The sequence below is a fragment of the Pinus tabuliformis genome, chromosome 1_1 (genome assembly GCF_031772625.1).
Source record: "Pinus tabuliformis cultivar Carrire ecotype Pingquan chromosome 1_1, CPIR1, whole genome shotgun sequence".
Classification (NCBI taxonomy): domain Eukaryota; kingdom Viridiplantae; phylum Streptophyta; class Pinopsida; order Pinales; family Pinaceae; genus Pinus; species Pinus tabuliformis.
Window position 1 is genome coordinate 579,073,605 of NC_142297.1, and position 14,471 is coordinate 579,088,075.

The following is a 14,471-nucleotide window of genomic DNA, read 5'->3' on the forward strand; positions in this document are numbered from 1 at the left end:
GCCGAAACTACCGAAACTGCCGGGAACTATCGGAGCATCTGTCTCCGAAGGAGAGCAGCATGCAAGGGACAGCTAACTAACATTGGGACAGTTGTATGGTACTTAGCAGCAAATACACCAAACATGCAATGTTACACCTAGCATGCAAGGGACAACTAGCATGCAACAGCAAGCATGCTAGAGACAACAAGCAAGCAAGATGCAGCGTACACATAGGTCAGTATGGCAACATGGTGCAGCAATGGCACATAATGCAGTACAGTGATGGGTATAGTCATGATTAATGAAGCGTGATGAGATGCAGCATAGTGATGATGGGTGCAGCATGGTGCAGCGTGGTGAGGTGCAACATGATGACGAAATGCAGCACAACGATAGGTGAAGGAGTCATCTTGGAGAATCAGTTGAAGCATCACGTCTTCAATTGATCTCATGTATCATCTTCTTAGAGATGATCTATGCTCTTATCTAGATAAGTCAAGGTGTTGACTTCTGTTGTAAACGTACTATCTCTCTCTCTCTGCTGCATAAGAACATATAAGAAGAATTGATCAAGGCTTTCCCTACATTGGGGTTTGTCCCCAGCTAGCGCCACATCTTATGTCCTCTTGTCTTGGCTTGTCTTCTGCAATTTATGTTTATGTTCTATCTATGGTTTACTTTAATGCTAATGTGATTGCTAATCTGGAAAAGATATTGAGCTAACTGTGAAAACTGAAATAAATTGCTCTAAGCATAGAACATACCTAAAATTAACATCTCTGCCAGGAAAAGATGACTTGGCATACTTGCCAAGTGTACAACACTTGCATACCTCACGTTGATCCACGCTGCATTGTGGCAGCCCTGTCACTATCTCCTTGAGAATATTCAACGCTCCATGGTGTAGAAGCCCCATGTGCCTATGCCATAACTCTCCAAGCTCATTGCTTGAGTCACAACCTCCTTTGCTAGTCAATGGTGTGGCCATCTCAAACTGTGTTTGTACAGGCTCTTGTGCCTAACCCCAATTTGCTTTAGCACCTTGGACACTGAGGGTTTTATAAAAAACCCTACCCCGTCCGAAGGTCACCTCGTACCCCTTATCCTCCAAAGTTGAAACTGAAACAAGGTTCTTCTTAAGCCCCGGTACGTCCTCCCATATCGATGTTGAACTGCATGTCCTTTTCTGACAGTTGGCTGAAATACTTCTTGTTTTCCATCATATGACGAGACGCACTGCTATCCACATACCACCAGCCACCAGCCTAGATCCATCTTACCTCTAGATCTACCAAGCACCAAGAGGGATCAAATTTCTTTTCACTATAAAAGAGGTTTGCATCTCAGGAGATTTGATTCCTCTCGGCACTTGGTCGATTCAGAGTTAAGATGGATCTAGACTTGTTTAATTTCCCCCTTTAAATAGGCTATACTCCACATGAATACCATGGGTCAATACCATCGAGTTATTTTTATTTTAATGTTTTTTAATTTTATTTTAGCAGAGTAAAAATCTTTTCACGTTATAAATTTTATTTTTTATTTTATTCTAATTTTAATTTTTATGTAATTTGACCGAGTCAAAATGTTTAAAGGACAGGATGGGGCATTACAACATCTATTCTCTCTTCCATACTGGGTTGGAGAGCGCCTCTCGGCGCAATAAACCAGTAGCCACTAAACTTGCCATACAAGCAATGAGTGAAAACTCCTCAAAATGAGAAAAGAATTCATTTATCTCTACAGAGGCTACTACTTGGTCCTTCTTGGACCCTTTCTTCCTGTTATGGCATTTAGTGGCATAATGCTCAAACTGGTGGAATAAAAAGCACTTGATCTTGCTAAGATCCTTTTTCTTCTTCTCACTCTTAGAATTCAGCTCACCACTAGACTTGGTCCCTTTGCTGGCTACAGCAAAATTTTCCTCATCTTCCTTGTTTTTAACACAAGACCATCCTGACCTTGTCTGCGAATCTACTCTTGGATGCAATCACCCCATAAACACTCACAATCTAGAAAGTTTTCTTGAGCACATATCCCATCTGTGACGGCTTGCCACAATTTGGTGAAACCTAATAGGGAAAAATTTACCAGATCCCTATCTGGAACTATCTCACCCACACCAACCAATTCTTCCTTTACTTTGGAAAACTTGGTGAGATAAGACACTACTGAATTTGACTTTGACATTTTAATACATCTAAGTTTGTCCTTCAACACAACTTTCCGGCCTCGCTCCAACCCTAGTAGAGATCAATGATGGATGTCCACGTGTCTTTGGCCTTCTTCTTCCCAGTTAGACGAGGGATAATGTGCTTCTTGACTCCTTCCGGGATGATCCTTCTTGCCTTGGCATCCATCTTATTATGTTGAGCCAACTGCTGAGGATCAGTGGGTGGAAATAGGACATTATCAACAAAATCCCAAAACCCTTGTTTCTCCAACACCACTGCTATCTATTCAAGCCACGAAAAAAAGTTGGACGCATTGTCCAATCTGTCTTCAAATCTCAGACCCTCATATGACATACTGACAAATCAAACTGTTGAAAGCACATTGCACTATCGGAACCAATGTGCACTGCCCAGAAACCCTGAGAGTGAAATCGATCTGATAAACATGCTCCCTCTGAATCAAAAAATTTGTTGTTAAAGATAAAATTTGTGCTTGGTCTTCAATCAAAAACTGAGCTCTAATACCATGTTAGATTTCCTTAAAACCTAGTTACTAATTTACAGTTTTCTTAGTGTAAAAACCATAAATACAAACAATTATTGCATTGGAAACTTAAACTGCAAATACACTGAGTTTTCAAACTTAGAATGCACAGCAGAAAATAAATCAGAAGACAAACACATCAACCATAGAACACAAGATATACCCAAGACCACCACACCTACATGACTACCCCCTCAACCCAAGCATCCTTAAGTGAAGACAAGCCTCCATGCTAGTTAACAAGTGTGTGCATGCCATCTAGCACTCAACACTCCCCCTCCAACATGCCCAGCACTCCTCCAAAGTAAGGCATCATCCAAGCAAGCAACCAAACTCCATATGTCAGCTACATGAAGAAGTCATCAAGCTCCATAGGTCTCCAAAACACCAAGGAAGAATGCCACATGAACATCCACACAAGCTCTAGCAATCAATAATCAATTCAACTCCACAATGTTTATCAATCACAAAACAACCAAGGGCCATCCATGCACATTGTGCACCTCGCATTGCATGAAGCATCTCTAGGCATGGTGTTCACTGTCGACACTTTCAAAGCAACCCCAAAGGTTTGTGGCAAGCTAAGAATGTGCCATGTGAATGTTTATTCGATTGCTAAAGTGGTAGGGATGACATGGTATTGTCACATGGCAATGATGTGGCAAAAGTGATAACATGGCATTATGACTCGCAAATATGTGGTAGGCACTCTAGCTAACATTGTATGTAGTAATAAGTGTCAATGGCCCTAACTATGCAACAAGGTGTGAACTTCTGACCACGTGGTAGCTAAGGTGATGCTCTATGGTTGGGTCTACATAGCATGAGCACTCCATGTTTTTGGCAAGGGACAAAGGGAATTCCCATTTCAAAAGAGTTGAGCTCCCTAAGAAGGCCCACATGGGTCCTTTGACCAAAAAAGGGGCCACTGAAAAGGGGCTCATAGCAAGAAGAGCTTGCAAAAATTAGCAAAGAACCAAACCAAGGACTTAGGGCCAATGAAAGGCATGGAGCTTAGCCTCCCTTTAAATTTCAACCTGCAAGCACAATATGCCACACAAAATATTGTTCCAAGCCAAAACAATGCCAAAAAAGAAAAAGGAAGAAAAAAAACTCAAAAAAATGAAACAGACTTAGCCTTCTTTCCAATTGTTCTTTATTTGCTATGAACACTCAAAGCACAAAGAGAAAAGAATATGCAAATCAGTGAGTGCCACAAAGCTGGATGAAACTACAAATAAGTCAGAACAAAGAGGGAAAAAACTTTATAAACAAAGTATTTCACTCATTTGTCCATCACTGAAGAAAAAAGAGCATATCTTGAACAAACATGTGACTTTTCAAATGAAACAAAAGACATTTCTAGTTAGAAACAATGTTCCAAAAGGAATGGAATGGTCCATTTAACCCTTAAATGCTCAAAAACTGCAGAAAGAAAACTACTATTTGTGCATGCAAGACAACCACCAAGCCCAATCAATCTTTCATCAAATGATCCTCCATGCTATCTAAATAGACACCATGGGGCAATATAGTGTTGAAGCCATAGATCAAGTGCTATTAATATAAAGGAGATGTTGAACCATTGTATCACTCATGTATAACATTATCATGACCACTGGATTATTAAAGTAAAAGGGACAATATGGAAACACACTAAAAGCACAATAGAACAAGTTGTACTTACATTAACTCCTAACATATTATGTATTGAGACATTGCATTACTCAATATTCTCTCTTATTGTCTGCGTACCTTTGTCTATGTTGTATAAATTTCATATAGTATAAGCGCCACAATGAGCGAGTGAAGGCCTAGGGGCTGCATTAATTAGAGACAAACAGAGGGGATTTCTTGCACACAAATCCGAAATTGAGGATAAGCTGACCAAAAACTAATAGTTACAAGCCAACTTGAGGTATTTTGTATTTCTTTAGAAATTGAGGTCAACTTTCATACATTGAAGTGTATATATATAAATGCAATTTTTACCCAAATATATGACGAAAACTTCTCAAGTTCCAGACAATTCAAACAAGGGACTTCAGACATTTTCAGATCTGCTCATCCAAATGCAAGTGAAAATGCAATATTTCATATGGCCTATCCACTGCTAGAAGGGTTAACACATACCTACATAAAGATGCCTTTTTTAATTTTTCTTTATATTATAGTTTAGATAAATGGATATCACTAAGTTTATAAAATATATGATAGAAATTCCCATTCCCTTTAGCATTTAGCTAAAATTTGCAACTCTAGGCCACTCACACTGAATTTTAAACCCACTACTGACAAACGGCCTGTACAAATATTTGTCAAAATGTCCAGATACTGTTCTGACATAACTACCAAACATAATAATAACACAATAGTTAAAGTGCTGCTATTTACTTCAAATACTGTAACGTGGATGAAGATGATGACCTAAAATATAAGCTACATAATTTCTAATGCTTAGCAAACATTGCTGCACTGACTTATAGACAGGCCACATACTAAAGGTAAAAATTACAAAGATCTGTAGAGATGCATATGTAAGTTCTCTTAGAAATCATAACATACAATGCCTGCCTCAAATATAACAGTCCTGCAATATTTGCGAACGATTCCATTTTCTTGTAAATTTAATTAAGAGTGCAATATACACCAATTCTACAATCCTGACATTCATGACCAAAACCAAAAAGCAATCAAATCGAAGAATTGGATATCCTGACCTTGGGATTTGTAACAATAACTCCAAATGCACTAAAAGTATCATAGAGCAGCTTTTCATCTACATCCTGCAAAAGATCAGATTGGACAACATCCATTAGGTGCCTATTTACACTACAAGAGAACCAACATAAGCGTTGCCAAAAATTGAAATTCTCCTGCTTGAACTTAGAAATTCATTAAAACTATTTTTGAGATCCATTTAATCAGCAAGTAAGCTTACAGGATCAAGATTGCCAACAAATAAGTTTGCTCCGACATCCAAGCTCTTCTTATCTTGGGAAGCCTGGACGAAAATCGATGAACCACAAAGCAAACATTATTACAATCAGATTTTTTTTGTACAAAAATTTTCGTCTTCTTCAAATGAATCTAAAAGAATCTACCATCTACAAATAACAGGCAAGAACTTTCTATGTTTCACCTCAAAGAGCACATTACAAGAAAGTATAAGCTGTATCACAGATAAATACAAAGCATGGAAATAAAGAAAGAAATGGAAATTCACTAGATTCGCAGATTGTGGCAAAGTCAGAAAAAATATAAAATACAACAGTTGAGCTGTTTTTATATTAAAGCTCATATATCAACATGAATTGAGCAGACGGAATCATATGCAGTAAGCCATGTAGTAGGGAACAAAATTTCTTTGGTTGTCTTAAGAACACGATACAGTGATACAACTAACATGTACACAACCCATGAAAAAAAATCTTAAACTGCACTGCCAAATCTAAACAATATTTCCAGATCAAGGGTCAGAAAGCTGCAACAGAATTGAAATCATGGGCATGAGAATAAAATAGAGGCTACAGCCATACTTGCCTGACCTTCATCAGGATTACCTCCAATAGTTCCATAGCATTATTCCATAGAAGAATTTTCTAGGCTCTCTAGCCAAAATTCAAATTCCATGATAAGGGTTGACAGTTCACCCCATTTACCATCCATGGATCACGGGAAAGAAATCGTGGGGGATTTTCGCGATCTGTTTTGCTTGGGAAAAAATGTGCACGCGTGTGAAAAAAACCAGAAACCAGTAGACATAAGATTTCAGAATACCATTCATGAATTTAAATTTGGACATAAAGCCAGAAAAAAGAGTTATCGTTTAAAGGGAACCGAACATTCTATTTCAACTTGAATTGTATAAAATTAGTGTTAGCGTTCTTTTTTTAATATAATTTTTCATTTTAGTGACCAAGATGTCAATTGAAAACCAGCACACCAGCAGAAACGACCAAAAAGTTTGCTGAGAAGGTCAATATGCCAGCTGAAATGACTGATGTGGCATTTCAAAAATCTGAAGTGCCACTAGAACGTTTTAGAGGACCTTCGTACAAGGCAATGTTTACAAAATTCATTTCCAACAACTCGGGGTGCAGTTTCCTGTTACATAGCGAGCTGCTCAACAAAGCAGCATTTGCATCTTCTTCTCCAAACTTCACACCTGCTTCCACTAACTGCTTTATCAGCACCCTTTAACTGATTTATGCGACAACACATTTTTTGTTTTGAACCAAAATAGCTGAAGAAACTTGGTGTGGTTTTGACCCAAACAGCTTGTTTAACTCTTCCAATATTCTTTGCAAGGTTTTTCCAGGTCAACATGATGCAACTTACAATATGATACAGCAAGTCTAATAATTGACTTGGATTTGTCATCTCTGCTCTGCAAATAATAAGATTTTAGGCTATGTGGGTTGTGTTTCATGTTGAGATATTGTCATTGATGTCAAAACAATGAGAGATTGTTGAGAGGTCAAATGAAATAGATTGCTAGCAATGAGAGATTGTTCAGTAGCACACAGAATGCTTCATTCAAGTTAAGGGGAAGAAAAGGGAGCGTACTGATCAGAGAGTTTTTCATGGCAGTGATACAGGGCATTCCAAACAAGAATGCATTATGAGGCCCGAAGAAATTGCCAGAATCACTAACAAAGATGGAAGCCTCATCAACTCAGAAGCTATTGGGCAGCTTGTGCATCTAATGCAGCTGGGTAGAAGTAATGATGGTAAGAAAGGAATTGATTTCGCTTTGTGTCATACATCCCTTGTAGGAGATGACTCTCTCAGCCAATTTGTGCAGCTCCAGTGCTTGCCTACTTTGGATGATTGGCCTCAAGAAGCACGTAAAGGAAAGACTGGAGATGCAGGCAGCCCAAAGGAGGGTGACAAAGTTGTCAAAGATTCAAGAACTCCTTTTAATATTGCTACATACACTTGATAGGCTACCTCTTTAATATTGTGGCAACGGCCGATACTAATTAATGGCGTGATTCATGGCTACACGTAAAAAATGAGCTTTATTGACTTGCATTCATTCTACCACATCATACATTTTTTTGAACACTTAATTTTTCTACAATGTTAAGTTTGGCATTATCAAGTCCATGTCGGCGATGGCACAATTATCAAAGACAAAGTCAGGGCACCATTTCTCATCACATTGTATTTCCACAGTGCGTTGTTGAATTCATTGTATATTCACATTATTGCAGCCCCATCACACCCATGGAGCGTAATCTAACTCACACGTTTTTTATGCTTAGTATGACTAGCGTTGAATGAGAATGGTAAGATGAGGGGCGAGATTTTGCCAATATGATTGATACTTACAATAGCCCATGAGCACTATCACCATGTGCTTCGTGTGGGCACTTGAAGTTCGCTCTGGCACCATTGTGATGTGTTTACACCATTCAACAGGTCCCTTCGTACATAACCTCATGAGCCCTTTCCTGACATGGTGTGAAGTATTCACCATTGCTCATCTTGTACAAAGCAGATCTTTCATGTGTTCTAACGCCCTTCTCTTGAGAGAGTACCAAAACTTACACAATGCCTATAGCTTTACTGTAACAGACCTGGTTAAAAACTCATGTAAAATATATAAATACCACGGTTGGTGGGACACTTATTCCAAGATGAATGTTTGGCAGGACATCCTAGGGGGTGTTCATTTGGTTGTTTATGGCTAAGGAAAATGGCAAAGGCAATGGCTAAGGCTTTGGAAAGGCAAAATGGCATTTTTGGCACAAGTATTTATGAAAATAATGGAAATTAGAAGAAAAGGAAGGTGAAAGGTCACAGGTTGCATGTGAGGAGGAAAATGAAGGAAAATAATGGAAAATGAAGAAAATAGAGGACTCATTCATAAAAAGGCTTCTAAGGATCAGTTTGTAACCTTTTGTCAGTTGAGTTTTGGAGCTCTCTCATTATTCTCTCTCTCACTCTTGGACACTTGAGTTTCTTGGAGCAATTTTGGCATTGGAGCAAGAAAGACAAAGAAGGCAAGAGGAAGCAAAGATCAAGCAAGGAAAGGCAGGATCAGGCAGCTACAGCAGGTTTCATTGCAAGTATCAACTTGCAAGTGTATTTTCCTTGCTAGATTTGGCATGCATGGTATTGCATGTGATTCTTTTCTATCATGGCATGGGTTTTGCCAGGTGTAACAGTGCTTTCAGCCTAGACTTGCCATTTCCAGATAGCCATGGTGTGATGGTGTTCTCATGTTTTGTTTTGGTTGAGCTGGATTGTCAAATGGATTTGAAGTTGAGTGAGGTGGATCTCCGAAATGATAGAACACATGGCCTAGTAACCCCTGAGCCGGATTATGGGTTGCGGTAAAGCCAGATTTTCTATTTCCTCAGATGGCCTAGGAATCCTTGTCGGTGAATGGCGGGATATACGATAAAGCCTAGAGGTGGTTTGCTCTCCGTTGGGCCTAACAATCCCTGGTTGGGATATGTGGTAAAGCCTAGAGGTGGTTTGCTCTCCGTTGGGCCTAGCAATCCCTGGTTGGGATATGTGGTAAAGCCTAGAGGTGGTTTGCTCTCCGTTGGGCCTAGCAATCCCTGGTTGGGATATGTGGTAAAGCCTAGAGAGTGGGTCTCGGTTTAGGGCCTAGTGATTCGGTGTGGATTGCGGTAAAGCCTAAGAGACTAGAGTCTCAGTTTAGTGCCTAGTGATCCAAGTTTGGATTGTTGTAAAGCCTGAGAGGCTAGGAGACAGGAAAATTCCTCACGATGTAGGTGGAAAAATTTGATGGCATCCATGCTTGTTTGGCCTAGTGATCGGGTGGAGATCACGGTAAAGCCTGTTATGATGTGTTCATTGTGTTGGCCTAGTGATCCGGGATAGATTACGGTAAATCTTGGTTTCTATGGATGAGAGTGGGGTGGTTTAGCTTCGATATGCCCTGGTTGGTTCCTTTGGTTTGAATCCCACATTCATGCTTGGAATATGGCACGAGAGTGAATCGCTGAAGAGAGATTTGGCTCAGTCATTCTATGGTCAGGTGGAACATGGTAGTCCCATCTCCGGTTGGTTTATTGTATTCATTAATGAGAAATTCATTCCCTTGATTTCCATGTGCAAATGTATTGATGTATATGTGGATTTTGATGGCTGATATGTTTAGGGTAATTTTGTTCCTATTATGTTGGTTATATGTATATTTTATGACAGCAGCGATGTATGGCTCTCAGCATGCTTTTACTTGTAAATGAATGGATAGTGTATCTATGGCCTAATAGATGATAACAAAGCAAATGACATAAGGGAACAATGGTATATAGTGATTCTCAAATAAGTATGAGATCCCTACACTTAATTATGTTGTTTACATCTGTAGGTTACATGTTGATGATATGTTTGACGAAATGCTTAGCATGGCTAGTAGGGGTCTGGTTATGGCCTTGTTCAGCTTATTGCTTTTGTGTCATTGTTTCCCTGTATTTTTAATGATTTCAAGCTATCACTCCATTCTGGGCAATGGCTTGGGCTCTGGGCCTGAAAAAGTGGCTTAAATCCTGGGGTCGTTGGCATAGAACTGGCAATTTTGGTCCCTGGTCGCTGGCAGGAAAGCCTGTGAGAGCGAATTTAGGTTGCTAGTCACTCCCTTGCCCATAGCATGAGAGCAATTATGGCCTAAGAGATCCAGAACAGCAGTGGGACCCAGGGACAAGTTGTCTGAGTGGTTGACTTGTCTCCTGAGGGTTTTGTTGATGATGTTGGATCACTGTGTGTGATGTTCTCGTCTCATGTTTACCTCGGTTGACAAGGTTACTTGGGTGGATGTGGGAGGAGGGTGTTACATTTACAGCATGAGTGTTGATAGTATTATGTTTGATATAGGCCAACTCTATATGACATTGAAGTGTATTCATGTATAAAATTGTTTTCTCGAGCAGTTGTGAAACAAGTCTCCTTTTATATCGACTTCATGTAACCTATTCATGTAAGTCACCAAAGAGGACAAGTCGCACTGGGCACAGACTCTTCAAAAGTGCAAATTTCCGACTTACCGACCTTGGCAAAGGCCGCACAGTCGCATTATAGAGGAGATCACATTTCAAACTATAGATGAGGAGCTTTCAAGTGCAATTTTGAGACTTGTGGAGGGGTCACAAGATAACAATGCAAGTTGGGTTGCATTTTCTTGGATTCATGACTAGGCACATCATTGCGATCTTGCGACCTAAAGAGAGGTCGCATTGTCGCAATTTGGCCAGTCGCATTTTCTAGTTATATGTTGAAGCTTTGGGATGCGATCTAGAGACCTCAGGTCAATAGCAATCATGCCCTGCGACCAAAGTTTTATCTGCAAGTTTGCGAGGTGTTGCCTCTACTTTTCTAAGTCGAGCTCTGAAAATAACCTTCCTTTTCTTGCATTTGGATCATCTAAATCTTGCATAGCGAAACTTCATTGAGGTCTTGGGTTTGATTGAAGAAAGTCTTTCAGAATCTTCTAGATCATAAATTTATCACCCCTAGAATCACCTTAATGTACCTATTGATTGTAGAGGTAACGTGTCGGCATCATGAGCATTCCTCGAAAAATTGTAACGCATGGCGAAGTGTTCCTTGCATATGTTGGCATGGTGCTGAGCAAACTCGTATCCCGACCTTTGTGCTTAATACCCAACCTTGTTGTGCATTAGGCATCGATCCAATCATTCCCGCATATCTGACGTATGTAATGGTGCAATAGTATGCATCTGGAACAGTCGCTTTGGTATAAAATAGCATAAATACTATTTTCTATTGTGCGATAAGTTTTGTTGGCGTTGTCCCCTTCTCAAATGATTGACCCATTCCCTTTCCACTTCTCAAATGATCGACCCATTCCCTTTCCACGTGACATTCACTACACTCCTTTCTAAACTCACCACTTGTTGCTTGTTGAATCGTTCCTCGTGCATTTGTTATTGTGTTGGCAATAAGCATCATGTGATGTTGTTATAACATTCCTTTTGCACTAGTTTTTGCACCCTGTCTATTTGCACGCACTCACACTTTTGTCATGCATTCCACACATGAAACCGCCCCAATTCTCTTTAAGATACATCAACAACGTTTTGGCTAAACAAATCGCTTGACAAATGTAGCACTGAATATCGCACTTCCAAACACATGCTTTTAGGGGGGACAAAATTTGTTTGTCTGGCACATAAGGCCACAAGCAATGCTTTCAAAACTGTGTTATTGTGGAACCTTATGTTGTGCTTAGACACGAGTCTGCTATGTGCAATCAGAGTCTTATGGTCATCATATTGGATTTTACTACCCGACTCGATCTCAAGAACATTTTGATAATCGACGCATGTGATGTAATATGAGACCCTCCTCGTAATCGTGCATAATCTCTTCATTACAATGTGGTCAAATATATTCACCTTGCATGCCAAAAGGAACACAAGTTAGTAGGTTCTTGGAGCATAAAATGAACTCTTATCTTCTTGAATAAAGAAGCTTTAAATAGATAGGGCAATTGGAACATGGTCTAAATGGGTTTTATAAAGCCTTCAAGAGACTTCCACATTACCGTATTAGTGCAAACATTTAAGATGTCTCAAATATTCGTTTTTAAAGGCAGATATGCAACATAAATCACAAACTTATAGTAACCAGTCTCACATGTGTAAGTGAAAGTATTTCTTCAAATTAGCATCCAAGCAAATAACTATGATATAGAATGCCAACATGATAGTACAGGACTTTAACAGTGTCTAGGTGTAACTACAATTACCGAAACTCTAATACACTCGAGCAGATGAGGACCAAGGTGGAAAACGTGTTAATCATTTGAAACGCATCTCATGGAAACATAACACTTGCAAGTGCACGAGATGATCTTGGTTGAGGAGGACAATTATCAAACCCTAATACATCAAATAGAATGATAATCAAGATGGAGTGCATAGGAGTAATATGCATCATGTTAGTGTATGTATCATTAGGGTTTGATAACACTAGTCATCGGAAATCTATCTCGTTTAAAACATAAGCATTATTATTAAGATCTTTGTCAGGACGGAGGGGGGCCCGAAATTTTGGATATGCCCAAAATTTTGGGTGTGTGTTGAAGGAAATGTAACTAGGCTCGGTCTTCATAAATGTACTTTTGATATTTGTACTTATTCAAGCAAAGAAATATTATTTTTATAATATATGTCAATGAGTTTCTTGCTCATTGAAATAGGTCTAGCACATGTTAAGTGACATAAGTGAGTCAAGGAGTCAAAAGAAAATATTGAAGAACTTAAGAGCATGTTACACCGTGTATATAATTGTATTAGAGTCAAAAGGAATACCTCCAAGCAAAGTCAAAGTCTCCTCCTTGCAACAACATCCTTCAAGCAGCAAAATGGTGAAGAAATAGACAAGTCAGCCTACTGTCCTCAAGTCGGCCTAAAGGAGGGCAGTCCTCTATATATAAAGGTTGTCCTCTCCTCCAAAGATAATGAACTCACCTCTGAAATCAGCGAGCAATAGAAGTCCAGAAAAGAGTGAAAGAAGTCGAGTATAAGGAGCCACTAGTGCAGCGAAGAAGGAGAATACAAGACCGAAGGTTAAGGGGTTGTTCTAAGGGTCAAACACAGTCACATGTGCGAAGAAAAGAGGCCTCCCATATCTATCATTGTTTGGGCTAGAAACTAAGGCCTAAAAGGCCTCCCACTATAGCAAAGAAGAGACTCTCTCAAGCGAAGAAAAGGGTCAAAACCTAAGGGAAACCTCCTACACATGCGAAAAACTAGGGTTGCAGTGCTGTCACATCAAGTCTGCAACCTCACATCAAGAAGGATCTCAATTGGTTAAGAGAAGGAAGGCATCATCTTATGTGAAAGAGTTCACTAAGGATCACGGAGAAATATCTCTTTTAGAACTAAGCATAAGAAGATCTATCACAAGTTGTCGAAAGAAGTAGGAGGACAAAGTGCCAGGAAACAAAGTGCAAGAAGAAGAAAGGATTTGACTTGTGCTTGGAGGATATTTTTGTCAAGGGTCTAGGATTTGGCATTAATCGATAAGAAGCTTCAATAAGAGAAACCTACTAAAGGGTTTTCCTCTCAAGAGATCCAACATCTTGTGTTCTTGTTCTTATGTTTTTGGTAGCAGTTTGATGAAGTACAAACACATGCATTAATAAGAAGAAGAAGAAGATTAAGCTAACAAGAAAAAGTAAAAAGACTCCACAAATTGTTATCAAGTCAAAGAAGAATCACATTACATCGAATTGCCCTAGATTCTTCAACAAGGTGTTGTAGCGACTACAACACTACCCTACAAACTAATGACTTAATGTCATTATAAAGTCATCATTACATCATAATATAGGAATCTTGGGTGTTACTTATTCTAACAAACAATACCAAAATAACATTAAAATTTAAGCCACATGGATCAGGTTCAAGTTCGGGTTCAACAACAATTAAAGTCAATTCTAGTTCGAGTTCGGGTTCGACAAGGACTAAATTCGATTCAGGTTCAAATTTTTCACTAAGGTTTCGATTTAGGTTCAGTTATATACGCTTTTTCAAATATATATATATATATATATATATATAGCCCCAAGGGTTAGCTCAAGTCGTCTAGAGTCAGACGTGAAGTTCTTTGATATTGTTGTTGTTGTTGTTGATCACATGTTCGACTCTCTTTGATTCCCTTCGGGCAAGACCCCATAATCAGGGCTAACGGTTTACCCAAACTTATGGTCCAATAGACAAGATTTATTAGCGTGAGAAGAAAGATGAGGTTGATCATACAGT

The 14,471-nt window shown here is 39.3% G+C and overlaps 1 protein-coding gene across 1 annotated transcript in view; it reads right to left on the reverse strand.

The window, feature by feature from the left end:
- LOC149214570 (uncharacterized) overlaps window positions 1-14,471 on the reverse strand; it is a 118,660-nt gene that overhangs the window by 36,960 nt on the left and 67,229 nt on the right. Inside the window, exons 4-5 of the mRNA XM_089392326.1 lie at window positions 5,642-5,704; window positions 5,421-5,486 (exon numbers count right to left, since the gene is read on the reverse strand). Coding sequence (XP_089248452.1) covers window positions 5,421-5,486; window positions 5,642-5,704 — 129 coding nt within the window. The remainder of the gene's footprint in view (window positions 1-5,420; window positions 5,487-5,641; window positions 5,705-14,471) is intronic.